The following is a 19,883-nucleotide window of genomic DNA, read 5'->3' on the forward strand; positions in this document are numbered from 1 at the left end:
TTCTATAATGCAAAGGAAAAAAACCTCAACTTTGTGGTTTTCCTAATGGAAAGTAACTATGCTTAGAAATAGCAAAACATCACAATAAAACTAAGACATTTTTAATCAAGTCATTTTTCCCTGTGTGTTACATGTAAGTACCAAAAATGCATGCTTAAGCATTTTTAAAATTTATATAATTTATAAACTATTTTAAAAAACTGGAAGTAAACGGCAAATCAACATGCTAATTTCTAGGCATGATGTTTTAACAACATAAACTTTTATAAGCTGAACACAAAAACCTCCTGGAAATTTTTTTTTTTAAAAAATCATCCAGTTTAGAAGATTAAAACTATTAATGATGCATTTTCAGATACAGCCAAATTGTTTTTCCATGATTACTACTTTGCCCTAACAGTAATATGAAAAGAACATGGTATTCACAACTAATTATATTTTATTTAATTTATATGTTCCTAGTGAATTGAGGCTAATAAAATACTCAAAGAACTCAAAATATTTTCCATGGAAAAGGAAGTCCATTAATGAATCTTGGCTTTAGTATATATTTATAATCTGAAAACCTACCACTTATCCCAAGTAATACCCCACCTGTGCCTAAGGATTAACAACTTACTTGCAGATCTCAAAAAAAGATATGTCAGAAGATACTAGCTAGCTGCTACATAACTTTACAGAAGTTTGGTCAATATGGAATAACAAATATGAGTCTCTTATTGACAAATCCTGTTGTATTTTTCTATATTTTAATGCTTCTAAAGATTGTTCCTGCTTTTTCCAATGTTACTTTGGATCGAGGCTCAAGAAGATAAGGAGTGTTAGCAGGAACATGAGGGCATTCAGCTGTTGTCATTATACCAACTTTTAAGAACAGGAGGTAGAGGCTAGGTAAAGAGAGGCTCATTCTTTTAGCCCCAAATTCTCTTAGCCTTTTAAGAACAGGTGTTCCCTACTTCCTTCAGATGTCACTTCTCTACTGTACCTGAATACTTATTCATAGCTATATTTTCATTAGAAGGGATCAGAGAAATATAGTGGTTATCTCAGGAAAAGAAAATGACAAAAAGACTGAACATTTGATAGAATGGATCTTAGGGGAGCCTAAAACTAAAGCTATCTAGAAGTTAGAGAATCTAAAATTTTCAGAAGTGAAATATATTGCTTTAAATATTCAAATGGTTAACAAACTGTTGCCTTCACCTCACACATAAGTAAACCAAAAAAATGAACAAATAACTCTACTACTTACATGCCAAGTCTTATCAACTAAGTTAATACCTATTTTAAGCTTATCATTCACTTTCAAAGTTAGTGTGACTTCATGCTACTTCTGGAAAATTTAGCTTAAAATGTCCTAATTAGGCATTTAAGTTTAATAACTTTTGTCATCTAGTTATTTTTAGCTGAGAGAAGAATTTCACGCTTTGTTCCAAATCATGTTTATGAGCCTATCCTAAAAGTACAAAGAATAGGACTAGTTGGTGATTACCAAAGGAAAAAAAAAATACAACTTCCCAAGTTTTCATTAACTTAAGGCCAACCCAGGCAAATTTATAACAACATCCTGACAATGCATCAACAGATTACAAATTCGCTAATGTCAGAAGCTGACTTTGAGGATTACTTAAGAATGTAGATAACTTTTATAGAAATGAAGGATTTCCATTTAGCTTCCATGCTTCTCCAGTGATAAGAAGTACTCTCATCACTTCAAATAGACAGTGTTAAAAGCAAAGAGGGATAAAAATCAAAATGCAAAGACAAGAAGGATAAGAACAGGTGAATTAGAGTCACATTACAGTAACACAGTTCTACTTCCTCCCCTATAGAAATTAAAAGATTTAGAAAGATTAAGAATGGACAAAGGTTAAATTACTCATGGATGCTGTCCCTGCTATATAAAGATACTGCTATTGACCCACCCCCACTTTAAATTATGTTCTAAGAGTACTGATAAATTTGCACTAACATGGATTCACTCTCTTTCCACTTGCTCTTGTGAAAAATTGATGCTTTTAGACAGCTGGTTAAAGTCCATGGACACACAAAAAAGGAAAACTAACAGTATCTGGCAAATGTGACATCTAAATTGCTTCTTGCAAAAACCTAGAAAGACTTATATGGTCTGATGCTGAGAGAAATGAGCAGAACCAAGAGGACTTTGTACGCAATAACAGCCATGTTATGCAATGACTAAGATTGTTAAACTGAACCCTTCTCAGCATTATGAGGATCTAAGACATCTTCAGAGGCCTCGGGATGGAAAATGCTGTCAACATCCAAAGAAAGGACTATGGAAGTCGAATTGCTATCACTTACTTTTACCTTCTGTTGAGTTTTGTTTCATCTTTCTGATGGTTCCTCCTAATGGTCTTAATTTTTACTTACAACTTCAGTAATGTGAAAATATGTTTAATGGGTATGTAAATGTAAAGCCTATATCAGATTGTGCGCTGTCTTGGGGAGGGTGGGGGGGAGGAAGGGGAGAAAAACTTTCCAACTCAAAAGCATATGGAAGTGATTGTTGATAAATCAAAACAAATCAATAAAATTCAAAATAAATAAATAAATAAATTGCTTCTTGCAGTAATCCAATGTTTTCTAACTCCCTGACTTCAAAATGCAAATTCTTAGTTTCCCTCAAGGCTCAGTTAGAGTGCAAATTTAATTCATTCATTCATTAATTCAACAAACTATTTAATAAAAGGTCAAGAACATCAAAGGAATTAATAAAAAAAGTTAAGGAAGATTCCTTTGGAACACTATTGCGCTGTAAGATATGAGCAAGAAGGTTTTAGAAAAACTTAGGGAGACTTATATGAACTGATGCAAACTAAAGTGAGTAAAACCAGGAGAAAATCATACAACACAGTAACAGCAATACTGTATGATGATCAAATGTGAAAGACTTAGCTACTCTGATCAAGACAATTCCAAAGGACTCATGATAAAAAATGCTATTTACCTTCCAGAAAGAGAAATGAACTCAGAGGGTAGAAGGAAGCATACTTTTTTTTCACTTTCTTTGTTTCTTATGCTTTTTTGCGGTGGTGGTGGTGGTGATTTTGCAATATTGCTAATCTAAAAATGTTTTGCATGACTTCACATACATAACTGAAATCACATTGCTTGCCTTCTCAATGGGTGGGGGAGGGTCAGGAGTGAGAGAGGGAATTTGGAACTCAATATGCTAAAACATCAATGTTAAAAATAAGTAATTTTAAAAAAATAAGATTTGTATGTCTACTGAAACAGCTATAACTGTAATACTTTTTCCTTTAGTTCAAGAACTATTAGGGAGCAGCTAGGTGATGCAGTAGATAGAACATCGGCCCTGCAGACAGGAGGACCTGAGTAGAAATCTGGCCTCAGACACTTACTAGCTGTGAGACCCTGAGCAAATCATTTAACCTTGATTGCTCCCTGCCTCACCAACCCACCCACCCCCCCAAAAAAGAGAGAGAACCAGTGATAGGTCTGAGACTGTTAGTATCAGCAATACTATACCATCTAGGGTCCTATTTTTATCTCTATGTATAATAGAAATAGCCACAAAATGGATTGGCCACAGAGTCCAATGTAGTGGTAGCAGCAGGGGCAGCCATTAAGAGTTGTGGTCATGGAACATGTGATTGGAAGGAGCATCTAGCTGGAAATCAAACCCCTTGGTCTGAGTACCTGGAGCCAACCCAAGCCATGAAATGGTACTACAGCAGAGAAAGCAAGGACTTAGACCAGGACCAAGGGGAGAAGAAACTACTTCTGAACCCTGGCAGTTCCCCTAAGCAAGATATTCAATGGAGGGAACCCAAATACCACTGCATGTCTATAGCCCATAGAAACGAACAGGCCCTGATGACCTCCATCTTTGCCAACATAGCCAGCAACATCACTGATATCAGCAGCAGAGTCTCAAAGCATAGAATAGCACGAGTACATGGACCAAGAAAGATAATATATGGGCTGTCCTGAGCAGTACCTTGACTCAATTGAAGAAACTGCTGCCATTGCCATCCCTTATCAGTCAGCTCACCAAGTGCTTGCTGGCAACCCTGTTCCATTTTCAGATTTTCATCAGGTCTCTAGAATAGCTGTTTATGTTTATAGTGGACTTTCTAAGATCTACATCAACTCAAAAGGGTAGGTTGTGGTACATCTGGGGGGGGGGGTGCTATGAGGACAGTTTCTAGAGATCCCTCCCTTGTGCTCCTGCCTCCTCTTTCCCTTCTTTCTTTCTTTCTTTTTTTTGGTGAGGCAATCAGGGTTAAGTGACTTACCCAGGGTCACACAGCTAGTAAGTGTAAAGTGTCTGAGGCCATATTTGAGAACTCAGGTCCTCCTGACCCCAAGGCCAGAGCTCTATCCACTGCATCACACAACTGCCCCTTATTTCTTTCTACTTGTATAGTAACTTAACTTACTAATAATAACACAGGAAGATCTACTAGGAAGATTCACTAGCAAGAAGGCCATAAGGTGGAGTTCCCAGGAAGCTTCATTGCCATGCGGCGATGGCTAAATACATGGGAAGAGAGAGACTACATGTGGAATGATACTGGAGGGAGGAGGGTTGGGGCAGGGACACAGGAACATTGGTATGAATATTATTTAGTGACTGATAGAAGGAAGAAATTGGACCTTGTACTTTTTGGCATCATTCTTTCATGCTGGGTCATGAGCTTATGATAAAGATGAAATAGTTATCTCTATTTCTCACACTCACAGTTTTTACAAGTTTGATCTTTTAATTTTACTTGTTTTAGCCCAAAAAAACAAACAGTACAGACACTTAAAAAACGGCCAAGACCAAAGTTCACCAAATAAAGCAGACTTTCCTTTTTACCATGCCTTTATTATTTAAAATTTAAGAGAAAACACTAATACATGTTTATTTAGACGAGAAATACTTTGTAATGTTTATTGGAAACTATAAGATTCCTAATGAAAATCACTTGTGAAAACAACTTTTTGGCTTCTAGTCCCTCAAGACATGTAGGATGACTGTCATTGAGAAGCTACATCTTTCTTTGTGTTCATATATTTCAGCAATGTGCACAAATATAACCATAGTATACAGTCTTAGGAACATGCTTGGGTAAGGATAGGGTAATGGCCAATAAACATGTACAACCAGATATTCTCTATGTTATGAATCTGCTGCTACAACAGATCTGAGCTGGTTCTAAAACTTCGCGTTAGCTGACAGCTATAGTCTACCTCAATAAGTAATCTGCTTTTTTAAATCAAGAAAAACACATAATCCAAGAAGGACATAGACCGAAGTTCCTCCTTGCAGAATCAGTGTATACTCACTTTCACAGATGGAAAACTATAGTAAAATAATCATATTTTTATTCATCAGAAGTTTATATTTAAAAATTAATGTCAGTTAAGACTGACTGTAGTCTTAAAGAATATATAGAATAGAAACCATATGGCATTTTGCAAAATTGGAAAGCTCTAAAAACTGGCATATTTGACAAGTTCCAAAATAAATCTTTAGTCTAATAATCATAATAAAGAAGAAAACAGCTGAACATATCTTTCCCCAACAAAATGTAAACTTTTTGAAGGCAAGCATAAGCATAGCTTTATTTTTGTTCTACAAAACCCAGTGCCTAGAACAGAGCCTGGCACATCGTAAAAATCTGATAAATGCTTGCCGATTTATATGCTTTCCTAGGATAAAATTCTCTTTGCTTTAGAAGCCCAAAGCCTATTCTTGTCACATTTACTTATGTGGTAACTTTCTTCCTATAATATTCTGAAAAGCACTGCTAAGAGCTGAAGAATATTTTGCTTTTATCTGCAAAATTTTGCTATAAATATCAAATACTTTACTCTCAAAGTTGCATGTTTATTTTGAAGTAATGTAGTCTTTGTGTTTGAGAATGTTTTCAGGCTTTGAAAATTCACAGGAAAAAAATAAGTGGCATTTGTTTGCTCTGGCAGTCTTTCTTGCTTTTCTTCCCACTCTGGGTTACCTATTTTTAATTATATATTGTACTTCAAAGGGATTCAGTAAGTTCTTGGCTTCAGGATATAGACTATTAGCTGACCATATCAACACCACAGTGACTATTTGGAACTATGGGAATTGACTCCCAACTATATATCTACCAAATATTTCTGATTTCCAAACATAGCAGATAACAAAACCTTTGCTAAACTTAACTTTCCTATCATTTGGGTATTTGAACAGAAGATAAAAAATAACAAATTTGGCTACTAAGAACCTGCTTTCAAATTCAACCTATGTCACTCACTACCTATGTAACCCTGTCCAAATTACTTACCTTCTCTGGGCCTCAATTATCTCATCTATAAAAAGAAGAGAGGCTGTACTGGATGACCTCTGAAGTCCCTTGCAGTTCAAATTTTTTTTACTTCATGATACTATATTTCTAACAATGATTTGATAAGTAATTTATTGTTAAATACAGATAATAAACTTTTCCTCCATTTCTGACATTCTAAAACTTGAGTGTGCCATAAACTTGTGCTTTTGTCTACCCTTTCTCTAACTCTTCTCAGTTTTCACCCAGATTTATTTTTGTGCAGTTGCTGATAGCAACTACTTTTAAGTGGGTGGAGATCCAGAGGCCTGCTCCTTGGCCTAGTGGCTTGTGTGTGTGTGTGTGTGTGTGTGTGTGTGTGTGTGTGTGTGTATGTATGTATGTGTATATATATATACATATATATGTATATATATATATACACACACATACACACACACACATATATAAAATATAAAACACACACACACACACACACACACACACACACACAACACACACACACACACACATATATATCCTTCCTTGACCATCTAACATACCTTTCATGGTATTTTTAATACAGAAATTTTTGATGACTATTAGTGCAAATAATAATTATAGGCTCCCTGTTTCAAAGCCATCTTGTTTTAAGTATGTAGCTGATATTTAGAGTTAGCCTATATTCAGTCCAATACAGTATATTTTAAAGAAATTATATTTATACAATATTCACATAATTTGTGTATTCCAGTAGTATCCCCAATCAGAAATAGAGACTGAGAACTTAAGACAGTATAATGCATTTTTAAAATATCTTAGAACTACCTCCCATATTCTAAAACCAACATTTTAAAGTAAATAAACATTTACCTTTTGTAGACTGGTGGGATTTAGCTGAGTTTTATCTATTATTTTTACTGCAACCTGAAAAAGAAAATTATGCAATTCTTTAAGAGATTTCTAACTTTTCCATTTTTTTCCCAATGACACAAATATTTATTTATTAAGTGCCTAACCCAAGACTTCAAAAATAAGTCTGTATCAGTGGCCTCTTTCTTTGTCTGGGTCAGTGGTTCTCATGCTGTGGCCCCCTGGACATCTATGTCATTACAAAAGAATCTAAGAATTCATATGTGCAGCAAACATTATTTTGATTTTTATCATCAAAATATGCAAAATTGAAATATTTATTAAACACTACGTTCCAGGCACTGTGTTATGTGAAGAGTACATAAAGGTAAAAATAAAACATTCCCTATCTCTTCAAGGAGCTCACATACCACCTAATAAATTCACTAAATAAACAACATGTTTTCCACAAAATAAACAATGCCTCACAATATATTTATTAATATTTTAAATGTATATACAGATGCTTTGATTCATAAAATATTAATTCATTAAAGAGCATTACTAATTAATATTTAGTCATCATATTGTTTTTTAATTAACCAACAGATACTAACAGTACTGATGAGGCTGACTTTTGCCCAGCAACAATGAGAGCCTTGCCTAAATCTAAATCTGCCCCATGACAGAGGGTTCTATGTGCTGACAAGAAAACCTCATTATTTTCTGTGTGTATGTGACTGACCTCTATGATTTGTGCCCATATCCTTGAATGTTGCAAGCTAAGTTACCACATCCCTGAACTGTTTTGTAAAATACCCAACATACCTGCTTCCCCCTTCCTGATATCTTTCCCTGTGGTTAACTATTCATGTAGAAGCACACCCCCAACCCTAGCTGAGTGCCCAAAACTTGTGTAGAAAAGCAAGCCTCTGTCTTTTCTCAAACTGATAGTACTCCTAATGACTAGCTTGCTCCTTTTGCATCAATAAAGCCCGCTTGACTGGGAGAACATCTGCCCCGTGAATTCTTTCTGGACAACTCAACTCTGAATCTCATCTACCTCATCAGTACAATTATTACTGTGTGGAGGAATACAAAATATTTTACTTTATTTAGAAAGGGATTCTCATACATGAAAAGATTGTAAACCACTGAATTAGGTGCAAAATTGTCCATTAAGCTCTAATAACTTGGTTTCAAAATGTATAAAATTAATATTTGGCTATTCCAAACCCATGTGTAATTTGGAATCAATGAAATCTCACATTTGGTTTTTAATTTCTATCTTTTGGATGAAAAACATCCTGAATCTTAATGTTTGACCATATTCTTGGTAACTAACAATTATTTTTATGACTACAAATTTTCAACAGGATCCTGAATATTAATCCAATAAGGTTATCATTTAGGATGACAGGCTTATTTACACGACATGATTACATAATAGGATTGATAAAATTATTAAGATGAACAACATGAAGATAAGAAGCAATAAAAAAACAAAAATAATTTATACCTTTTTTACAAGCTTTTTACAATTTACCAATCTTCAAATTATGTATTATTTAACCTTATATATGAAATAAATTTATATCCCAGATTTTTATAATTTCAAAAGAAATTTTAGATCTAATTATATTAAATAGGAAAAATACACTCATTTTTAAAAGACTGACTAGCAGTCTCTTACACATTAAGGAAGTAGGTTTATTCAGCACTTAAAACTTCAATATGCTGCTTAAGCAACAGCTAATGGATGGAAATTAACCAGGGGGTACTCCAGTCCAAAAAGGCAGAAGGAAGCACTGTTAACTGCAGCGTTAAGCAACAAGAAGGGACAGGAGCTGGTGTGAGGTCTAACAATGGTTTAAGCAACAAAAGCAAGGGATGGCAGAACACCTAGTATGTAAGTAGATATGAAATAAGAACTTCCCCCTCCTCCTCACTTACAATCAAAAGATCAACTTTTAAAGCCATGACATTCTTCGTGGATAATATAGTATTGGCTCACATACTTAAGAATGGACTATCCTGCAGCTTTCATATTTTTTCCAACAATAAGAAAACTTCTTAAAGAGATTTTTTTAAAGGTCTATGGAAATAAATTAAAGTCTTAAAACTGAAACTTACCTCTCTACCAGTAAGAACATGTCTTGCCAATTTCACTTTTGCAAAATTTCCCTTCCCTATTGTTTTTAGCAAACGGTAATTTCCAACGTGAGGCTGTTCATCTGCAGCAGACGTAATGGAATTTCTACACCGTGGTATGTTTTGTCGGCTACTTGATTTGGTAGGCTGGATGTGTGGTTCAGTGTATCCATCAACAGATGTATGCTATGAAAGAAAGTTACAAGGTTTTATGTTAATCATTTAATGACATTAAAAAAATAGATAAAGCACTCCTCCTACAGACCCAGTTTAACCCATTATTTAGACTTTACTTCTTATCTTGGGGAATGTGACATATAAAGAATACCTATGTTTAAGAGATCATGGACACAGTATCAAGGTCATTTGTATTTCTGGTCCTCATAACTGACATTCAGGCTACACATCTCATATTCTGAACCCAAACATTCTCTCTCTCTCTGTGTGCTCCTGGCTCCTATTTCCAAGTTCTCCTGCCTAAATTCTGCACTCCCATCCCTGTAGCTTTATTCCTCAGGATATCAGCTTGGTATCCTGATCTCTCCTCTTTGATCACATCAGCCTATAATGCCTTTATCTATGTATCTAGTTCCTTCCTCCTTGCACTTTTAGATCTGCCCTGTTAATTAGGCAGCCTAGCTACTTCTCTCCTCCTGTGTTCATCCCTCTAGACAATAAATTCTGCTTCTCCACTTGTACTAGGATCATAGATCCCAGAAGGCATCAGAGATCATCTAACTAAAACCCCTCATTTTACAGGTGAGGGAACTAAGGCCCAGGAAGGTAAAATGACTTCTCTCTATTATTACACAGGTCAATAAGCATCAGAGTCATAATTTGAACCCATGTCCTCTGGCTCTAGAATTGGTGCATCGTTTCACTGTATCCAGGCTAATCTGCCAGTAGTACTGGTGTCCCCATCCCTATGCTAGCAGATCTCTTTTCTGGTCCACCCCGGATATTTGTAATAACCTTCTATTACAACAGCTTCATTAGTCTGGGCGAGGCCTATTCTGTTGCCAATGAAGTCCTGAGAGCTTTTACTGTAACACTAGTATATATGTGTCACTAACGACACAATGCTATATTGTACCATATATCTGGGCAATGAGGAGTAAACTTGTAAAGCACATCATTTAGCAAATTCTAGAATAGAGGTTCTTAAGTTGGGGCACACAGAACCTCAAGGCATATGTGGCCAGACTTCAGGGGGTCCGTTGGGAAAAACACATCTCAATTTTCACTAGCCTCTAACTGAAATTTATCCTGTCCTTCAATCATTTAAAAAAATATTTTGCAAAGGGCTTCTAATCTTCATCGGAATACCACTGGCATCTACAACACAAAAAAAGAATAGAACATTCAAATTTTACATGAGAGATAGCTGCACCTTCAGATCCTCTAAAACTGAAGTGAATAAAAAACCAGGAGTGTAGGAAGTAGAATCAAGAGTTGGAAGAGACCCTAGACTATTACATGACTATAATACTTAGCCCTCAACTTCTTGGAAGCATTCTTGTTCACCTAAACACCTTCTGCCCTACTATAGTGGTTAGCACAGGGCTTGTCACAATAGAAAAACTTATAAATCTTTTTTCACTCATTCACTTACAAATGAGGAAACGGAGGCCCACAGAGGTGAACAGGTGTGGGGGGGTGGCTTACTCAAGGTTACACAGGCAGCAATAAGAACTAAGAATTAAACCTCTAATTGTAAATCCATCACTCTTTCCACTATACCACACTGCCTCCAAGACATTTAATTCATTATCTAACAATCGATCAATCAACAAACATTTATTAAGCACCTACTATGTGCCAGGTGCTGAGGACACAAATATAAAGAATGAAACAATTTCTATTCAGATGGAGCAAGAAGATAAGCACATATAAGTATATAGAGAATAACTATAAAGAGAAGAAACACAAACAGATAAAAAGAAGTTTAAGGAGTACACTAGCAGTTGTGGGGATTAGGAAAGGCTTCTCACAGAAGGGGGATGTCTGAGCTATGTCTAGAAAAAAGAGAGGCATTCTAAGAGGCAGAGAAGCAGAACACTGCATTCTTTGTTCCCTTAATTTACAATCAACTAAGCAGTTTCTAGGATTAAATTAATTGACCATATTTATTCACATCAGTCATATCCCTTTGGTCCCAAATCAGATATTTTTACCACTAAAGAGCAGAATATGGAATCTGAAGGTAAACTGTTCTGAGCTATTACAGCTGACATGATGGACCCAAAAGGGCTCTTGGATTTTAGAAGTTACATAAAGACCCAAGGGAAAAAATACACCACTATTTCCAGCCCATCCCACTACCACTCCTTTCCTTAAAAAGGAACATAAAAAATGTCTTTTTCTCCACTAGAGATTTACTTGGTTTAAAAAAAGAAAATCTGGGAGAAGAATTTTTGAAACCGTTAAGGCCATTTAGTTGTTGCAAGAAGTTAATGACCAAAAAGTTAGCTACAAGATAATTAGCCTTTTCGGCCATACAGAATCATGAAACAAACTATAAGGAAGGGATGAAAGGACTGTGATAAACATAGGGGGTATCCACATTATAGCTGAAACCACAGATTCTGGAAACATGGAAATGTATTATGCACACTTAGTATATATGTTTAGGGAAAACATTTGGGGGGGGTGTGGCTTGAATTTCTTGAAATCTAGAACTGCTACAGCCAGGAACATGCTGCATATTCAGTAGTAATGTGAAGCTACAAGGAAGAAAATTTGGCCTTGACATAAGGAAAAACCTTTCTAACAATTAGAACTACCCAGTGGTAGACTAGACTGTCTTGGGTGGCAGCTTGGGTGGGCTGTGCTTTAATGGAGGCTTACAAAAACAATGCCTGGATGACTGACCACCTGTGGTACATTTGGAGAAGGAGTTTTTATACTGTTGTAGAGAAATTCTTTTCAGCCATGGTTTGAATTACAGAGCTTCTAAGTGTCCTTCTAACTCAGATCCTGTTACTCTATGAAAAGGAAGGACAAGAATAAATTTATTCACAAGAGCATTCAACCCATAGTCTTTGAATTCTAAGGAAACTTTGGAGATCATATTTGGCTATATTGCTTTGTACATATAGTCTGGAAAATCCTATATAAAAGGCTGCTCAGATATAAAATTAAGTGCTTTAGGTGTTAGTAGAATAAAATTGAGCTCACTGTGCTAGAATCATAGAGATGTCTATCTAGCAGTAGAAGAGACCTTAGAAATCATCAATCCTATATTTTACAGATGAGGGAAATGGAGCCAAGAGAGGTTAAGTGACTTGCCCAAGGTAATATGTGTGTGTGTGTGTGTGTGTGTGTGTGTGTGTGTGTGTGTGTTTGTATAGATAGATAGATAGATAGATCGATCATAAGAATTAGAGGTGGGATCTGAACCCAGTTTCTATGACTCCTTATAGGGACTGTGTCTAGAAGTCAATAAAAGTGATAAGAATATGTAATTTTTCAAGAGCTTTAAGATTGTCTTTATTCTTCAACAGAATGATCTGCAGTTTTGTCAGTGTTGGCACTCATTCCACCAACATGGATTATACCAGTCTTAGGTTATGGTCTTTTAGAGCTGATGTGGTTAAAGAATTTACATTTTGAAATCATTATGATGGGACTTTAAAAATCGGAATTAAGGATACTAATTAAGGATCTGATTAAAGATTAGTTTGAGGCCTGGCTTTGCCATTTACTAGTTGTGTAATTATAGTCAAGTCACTTAACCTTAACTCAAATGTTGAAATGATATCATGAGGATCAAATGAGATAATATCTATTTGGACAATTCTTTTTTACCTAGACCATAAGCCCTATATCATAGAACACTACTTGATAGTGAGGAAGAAGGCACTTCTAAAGTCATCACATCATCTACCTCAATTTCAAATTGGAAATCAGAACATTTGCTCTTCTCCAGTCAGTATTCTCCAAAGTTTTGTCCTGGGCTCCCTGCTCTTCTACTTCCATATTCTCTTGGTAATCCCATCTTTAATGCAGATAACTCACAAATCTATATACCCAGGGGCAGTGTCACCCCAAACTTCAGTCCCACATCACCAGTTGCTTATTGGACATTTCAAACTGGGTATCCTGGAGACATTAAACTCATGTCTGAAACTGAAGTCTTTACCCTTCACCTTAAACACTCCCCTCTTCCAAACTTCTCTATTTCTTTCAAAGTGACCACCATCCTTCCAGTGTCACAGGTTCTGAGATGGCATTGTCCTGGACTCCTCACTCTCCCTCACTACGTAAGCTGGTCAATTGCCAGATTTTTGCCATTTCTACCCTCATAGCATCTCTTGTATCCAACCCCTTCTTCCTACTCACCCAGCTACCACCTTAGTTCAGGCCCTCATGACCCTTCACACTAGATTACTGCAACAGCCTTCTAATTAGTCTCCCTGCCTCCAGATTTTTCCTCTTTCCAGCCTATCTATCACATAGCTGCCAAATAATTTTCCTTAAATGCATTATCTGACCATGTTACTCTGTTACCCACTTTCAGTGGTGATCTATTGCCTCTAAGATAAAATATAAACCCCTCTTTTCACTTCTAAAACTTTCAACAAATGTGGACTCAACCTATCCTTCCAGCCTCATGGAACATTATTCTACCTCCTGCATTCAGCAATCCAGCCACAACTGACCTCCTTGATCTTCCTAACTGACAATATTCTGCTTTCCATCTCTATGCATTTGCATCAACTACTCCCCATACCTGGGCTCTCCTTTTACTTCCACTTCATAAAGTATTTTTCTTTCTTTCAGATGCACCTCAAGCACCCTTTCTGCATGAACTTTTCCTGGAGCTCAAAAACTGCCAGGGCTCTCCATCACAAACAACCTTGTATTTAACTACTTTGTGCATACGTGAATTTGTTAACTTTATATTTATACTGTATATCTTTTAGATGTGCTTGCTGTTGGGATGTGAGTAGGGATTATTTCATTCTTTGTACTTGTCTACTTAACACTTCATACAGTACCTGGCACATAAGAGGATTTTAATAAACACTTGTTGAACAAGTGATTGATTCTCAGTTATTACCCCATCTGCCTCTGACAGTGGTTCTAGAGTGACTTTAGAGAAAAGGGTCTAGACCTTTTCCGTGTGTGTGTGTGTGTGTGTGTGTGTATGGATTTTATATATATATATATATAAAAATATATAAAATGGGGGGGGCCCCAGGCAATGGTGTTAAGTGACTTGCCCAGGTTCACACAGCTACTGAGTGTCATGTGTCTGAGGCCACATTTGAACTCAGCTCCTCCTGACTCCAGGCCAGTGCTCTATCCACTGTGCCACCTAGCTGCCCCTCCCCAATATATTTTTGAAAACTTTTCGTTATCTTTAGCTTCCCACAGCAGCTTCTGAGTGTAGTTCTCCTAATTTTTTTTTTAACAGGACTGTGTCATGTTCTTATATTCATTTCCTGGTACTTGCCTTGTTTTCAATTTCTTTTCTTATCTTTGTAAAATCTAAATTGTTTGGAAAATTTTCTGTTTCTCTACACTGGTCTCTTCAGATAACTTGTTTTTCTTTCTCACTGGAATTATTTCCCTTTGTGTTATCAGAATTTAATTGTTGAGGAACATTTCCCTTCCCTCCCTCCCCTCTCAGGTTACTTCTCCTGTCTACTTCTCCTTTTTTCAAAACCAACCTTGCGAGTATGTCAGACTATGTTCAGCTTTCCTTTTCTCTTATCACAAAAATTGTACAGCGATCACTTCAATCTCTCCAAAACGTTTCCCTTATTTCCACCCTAGCAACCAGTCCTTCTCTGTTAGTGAGAAGCAAATCCAATAAAGAATGAAATTATTAAAAAGGCAAATCAAAAAGTTATTGGCTGTTCTGCTTTTGGCACAGAAAAGACTTCTAGTAGATATGTGATATGTAGAGAACTGAAATTACTCATTGCTAGGCTTACGATCTATTTTACTCACTCTGTGCTCGATTTATGATTTCCCAAACTTCTCATATATTTTCTCTTTTTGTCCAAGTGGATTGTAATATACTCCAACGACAAAATCACTTCTGTTCTTCCCTCCACTGATTTTCACCCAAATGTTGTCTACAGTGCTTCCTTTTTCTAGTTCTTGGATTTCTCTGCATCAGTATATCATAATGTAGAGTGCTGCTCCTCCCCAGTTTCTTTTGAGTAAATTCTCGCCTCTCAGACCTATATTAGGTCTCCTCCCCACCAAATCCCAGTGCTTCCTATTAGGTCATATTTGGCTCCCTAGTTACTGATGCTTGCTGCTTTAACCTTGGGCATTTGTATATACACATCTGAGGCTACAGGCTTAACTACTGATGCTTTTCTTGGCCTTTTGTCTTCAACTTGCAGGTATTTCAACAGCTCTTCTGTCTTCATTATAGCTATTATCTATGATAGCTAGTTTAGTGGATAAACACAGGAAGTTTCCTCTTTCAGCCTTTTGATGAGATGTTTACTGTTTAATTAATTTTTGTTTCGGAAGGCCCAAAAGGATCCTGAGCTACTTTTATTCTTTTAGCAGTCTTCTCCCACCTCTCCCTCTACTCCAACGAACTGAACCCCTAAGTGAGGGGTATTGTACTGAGTGCTAGGGGCACAAAAGAGCTTAGATCTCTGCCCCAAAGAAGCTTTCAGTCTAGCTGGGGACACAAGACAAGGACAGGGATGAATGAATGAATGAATGAATGAATGAATGAATGAATGAATGAACAAGCATGTATTAAATGCCTACTATATTCCAGAACTCAGAAGCTATCTAGTCCAGGGTTTCTAAAAATTTTTCCACTTGCAACCCCTTCAGCACTTCTCAAACTGTGGGTTGAGACTCCATATGGAATAGAGACCCACAGATTAAGAAGTGCTGATTCCCGGTCCAACCCCTCATTTTACAGATGAGGAAATGAAGAATCAGACTTTAAATCAATTTCCCAAGGTCAAACAGATTATAAATGTCAGAGATAGGATTTGAACCCAAGTTTTCCTGACTCCAAATCCAGCAATGTAAAACCAGATAGATATAATAGTTTAGGTGAGTTTTCATTTCCTCAACTCATTAATCAGGATAGCTCAGCCTCAAGGAATGTGCCAAAGTTTCCATTTAAATTTGTTTGTTTTGGGAGGGGAAGAAACCTCACTGGTAATTTCTTTGATATAGAAATTTCCTCTACCAATGCAGATCTGCACCAGCTCAGCAATTTATAGCCTCTGGGGCACTGACAGATTATAAGTGACTGGCCAGGAAAACACAAATGGACCCAGGCCTTCTGGACTCTGAAACCCAATTCTCTTGCCTCTGTATGTTTAGATTACTTATGTTTAATGTACATTAAGATACACACACACAAGAATACCAGTAGCATTTTCAAATGAATCATACATATAATAACTGACATAAATGTGTCACTTTTTCTTTCATATGAAATAAAGTGACCTTTCCCTTCCTCCTACTCTTTTACCTAAAATAAAAAGTCATGTTTCCTACAGCTTTTAATGTCTCTTACAAGTTGCATATATTTTGGCTTTTCCTGATTTTGTTAGGAAATAATTTTGTATTTTTAAAATGCCTTGTATTCCATAGTGACCAAGTCTAATTTTGATTTTTGCATTATTTACTTTGGATCTGCTTGTTATGAATTTAGTCAACTGAGTGATATCATCATAAACAATGACAACAACAATAATACCCGTACAAAGTGGTCCTCACAGGAAAGTCAACACATAGGGACCTGGGTTGTAACAGCGTTGGACTTGGAGTCAGGAAGACTAGATACAACAAATCTCACCTCTGAATTTATTTCCTCCCATGTCACTTAATTTTCTCAACCTTGTTTTTTTTTTCATCTGTAAAATGGAATGACATCTGTAGCACTTACTTCAGAGGATTATGTCTGAATGAGATAATTATGTGGAGTACTTAGCAAACCTTAAAGCACTATATAAATGTCAGGTGTTAACTGATGGTGGCTTGTTATGTTACCTTAATCAAGAAAGTTACCAAAATGTTTTAGAGTCTTCATCTATAAAACAGATATTTAACTATTTAACTAGAATATCCTATTCCATTTTTTGTATAGCTCTAAGCGTTAGGCAGGTTTTCCTTATATCAAATCTAAATCTTTTTCTGTAACTTTAACCCATTAAGCATGACCTTCTGGACCAGGTAGAACAAATTTAATCCTCTCCAAGACAAGCCTTTAAATACTTGAAGATTTCTATTATTTCCCCTCTAGGCAGCTCTTCCCTAGGATATGAGTTTTCCCAGTTCCTTAAACCAATCCTTTTAAGACATGTTCTATTCACCATCCAGGTGACATTCGTCTGGACATGTTCCAGATAACTTATTTCTTTCTTAAAATGAAGTGCCAAGAAAGGGTGGAGGGAGGGAAGGGAAGAAACATTTATCAAGCATCTACTATGTGCCAGGTTAGGTAGCTGAGTGGATAAGAGTGCTGGGCCTGGAGTCAGGAAGACCTGAGTTCAAATCCAGTTTCAGACACTTTCAAGACATGTAACCCTGCACAAGTCACTTAATCTCTGTTTGCCTTAATCTACCGGAGAACAAAATGGCAAACCATTCCATTATCTTTGCCAAAAACAAACAAACAAAAAAAACCCTACAGACTGTATTGGTGTGCTATGGTCCAGGGTCACAAAAAGTCAGACAGAGCCCAACAACAACTAAGTGCCAAGTACTGTGCTAAGCACTTCACAAATATTATCTCTCATCTGATCTGATTTAAGAAAAGACTACTATACTACAGATGTGCTATTCAGTTTCTTACTTGGGGCACTTGGGCAATGCTTTCCTCCTTCTTTCCTCTCTCCTTCCTCTTTTCCCCTCCCTTTTCTCCTCTCCCTCTGTCCACATGTGGAATCATACCCTTACATGTGGCTGCTCTGTCCAAAGGAATATAAATTTTGATCGCTGAAACCTCACAAGATATCTTGGGGTTTACAGGCTAGATTTTTTTCTCTTCCCTACTTATGTATTCTATCATTAAAAAAAAACCACTGGGACAATTAACTCTTTTGTCCCATGTAGTTTCACTTCTGATTTCTTGAAAAACTAGGCCATTTTTGCCTCATCCCTTTTTTTTCTTTTTACATTCCTATTAAACATATTTTCACATTAGTGATGTTGTAAGAATTAGAACCAATAGGAGGAACCACCAGAAAGAGGAACCAAAACACAACAGAATTAAAAAATAGCAAATAGTATGCTTCAATCTGCATTCAAACTCCATAGTTCTTTCATCTTTGTGGATAGCATTTTCCATTACGAGGCCTTTGGAGATGTCTTAGATCCTTGTATTGCTGAGAAGGGTTAAGTTTATCAATATCAGTCATCGCACAACGTGGCTGTTATTGTGTACAATGTTCTCCTGGTTCTGCTCACTTCACTTCAGTATCAGACCATACAACTTTTTCCAGGTTTTTCTGAAGTCAGCCTGTTCATCATTTCTTATAGCACAATAACATTCCATTACATTCATATACCACAACTTATTCAGCCATTCCCCAATTGATGGGCATCCTCTCAATTTCCAATTTTTTTCCACCACAAAAAGAGCTGCTATAAATATTTTTGTACATGTAGGTCCTTTCTGCTTCACTTCTTACCTAGCCTTAAATCACTGAGTGTTGCCCCAGACAAACTGAGACCTGGGAAAGAACTTAGCTTAAAAAGGCCAAGATCTTCCACTGCATCTGGGGCCATCTCCCATCACCCTGCCCTATTCTTACCACTGGACTTTGATGACTCTGGAGGAGTGAGGCTGACGACTCTGCACAGCCCTGCCTCACTTAAATCCAATTAATTCATTTGCAAGTCAAGACATCACCCTCCCAATGGGATTGGTCTTCTTTGAGAACAAAGGACAAACAACAATCTGTGAGTAGGGTAGAATAAACTGTTCATCTTCATTCTGGATATATGCTTTTCCAAAATGCAGTTCAGGATTTAACTATTTTTTTTCCTGTCATCTCATACTGACTATGCCTATTTGAAAATGTGAGTCCCTTCAAGGAAAATAAAGAGGCACAGAATAAATGTTAAGAAATCACACCCTCCTTTTCTGTTTTATTATTGAATGCACCACCTCTCAGTCACAAAAACTTAAAACTTCAGCATCATCCTCAACTCCTCATTCACATTTACCCTACATATATGTTCAAAGTGTTGCCAAGCGCTGTCATTTCTATCTTCACAATATCTCAAACAGATGCTACCCAGATTCAAGCCCTCATTACTTCAAGTCTTTCTCCACTCCAATCTATCATCCACTCAGTTATCAAAGGGATCTTCCTGAAGTACAGGTTCTGACCATATATGTCACTCTCCTACTCAATAAACTCCAGTGGCTCCCTATTACATTCAAGATCAAATATGAAGTTCTTTGTCTTTTAAAGCCCTTCACAACCTGGTCCTTTTTCACCCTTCTAGTCTTTGTTCCTCCCTCCCCCATCTATTCTACAATCCAGTAACACTAATCTTGTTCCTAGCACCAGACACTCCATCTCTGCCCTATTCCTATCTTTTCATCGGTTGTCCCTCATGCATAGAATGATCTCCTGGAGTCCCTGTATTCCT

General features: G+C 36.7%; 1 protein-coding gene and 1 pseudogene across 6 annotated transcripts in view; both read right to left on the minus strand.

Annotated features, from left to right (window-relative positions):
* The window catches only part of MARK1 (microtubule affinity regulating kinase 1), a 151,201-nt gene that overhangs the window by 86,072 nt on the left and 45,246 nt on the right, over window positions 1-19,883 (minus strand). For all 6 annotated transcript variants that reach the window (XR_013487301.1, XM_078156305.1, XM_078156303.1 and 3 more), the window contains exons 2-3: window positions 9,264-9,467; window positions 7,152-7,205 (exon numbers count right to left, since the gene is read on the minus strand). Coding sequence is in view for 5 of the 6 variants with exons in the window: in XM_078156305.1 (XP_078012431.1) it covers window positions 7,152-7,205; window positions 9,264-9,467 (258 nt within the window). In the remaining variant the exon portion in view is untranslated. The remainder of the gene's footprint in view (window positions 1-7,151; window positions 7,206-9,263; window positions 9,468-19,883) is intronic.
* LOC110205424 (ATP synthase F(0) complex subunit e, mitochondrial-like) overlaps window positions 10,596-19,883 on the minus strand; it is a 31,825-nt pseudogene continuing 22,537 nt past the window's right edge.

The sequence above is a fragment of the Phascolarctos cinereus genome, unplaced genomic scaffold (assembly GCF_003287225.1).
Source record: "Phascolarctos cinereus isolate Bilbo 61053 unplaced genomic scaffold, phaCin_HiC Scaffold_5;HRSCAF=322, whole genome shotgun sequence".
In the NCBI taxonomy this organism is placed as follows: Eukaryota; Metazoa; Chordata; class Mammalia; order Diprotodontia; family Phascolarctidae; genus Phascolarctos; species Phascolarctos cinereus.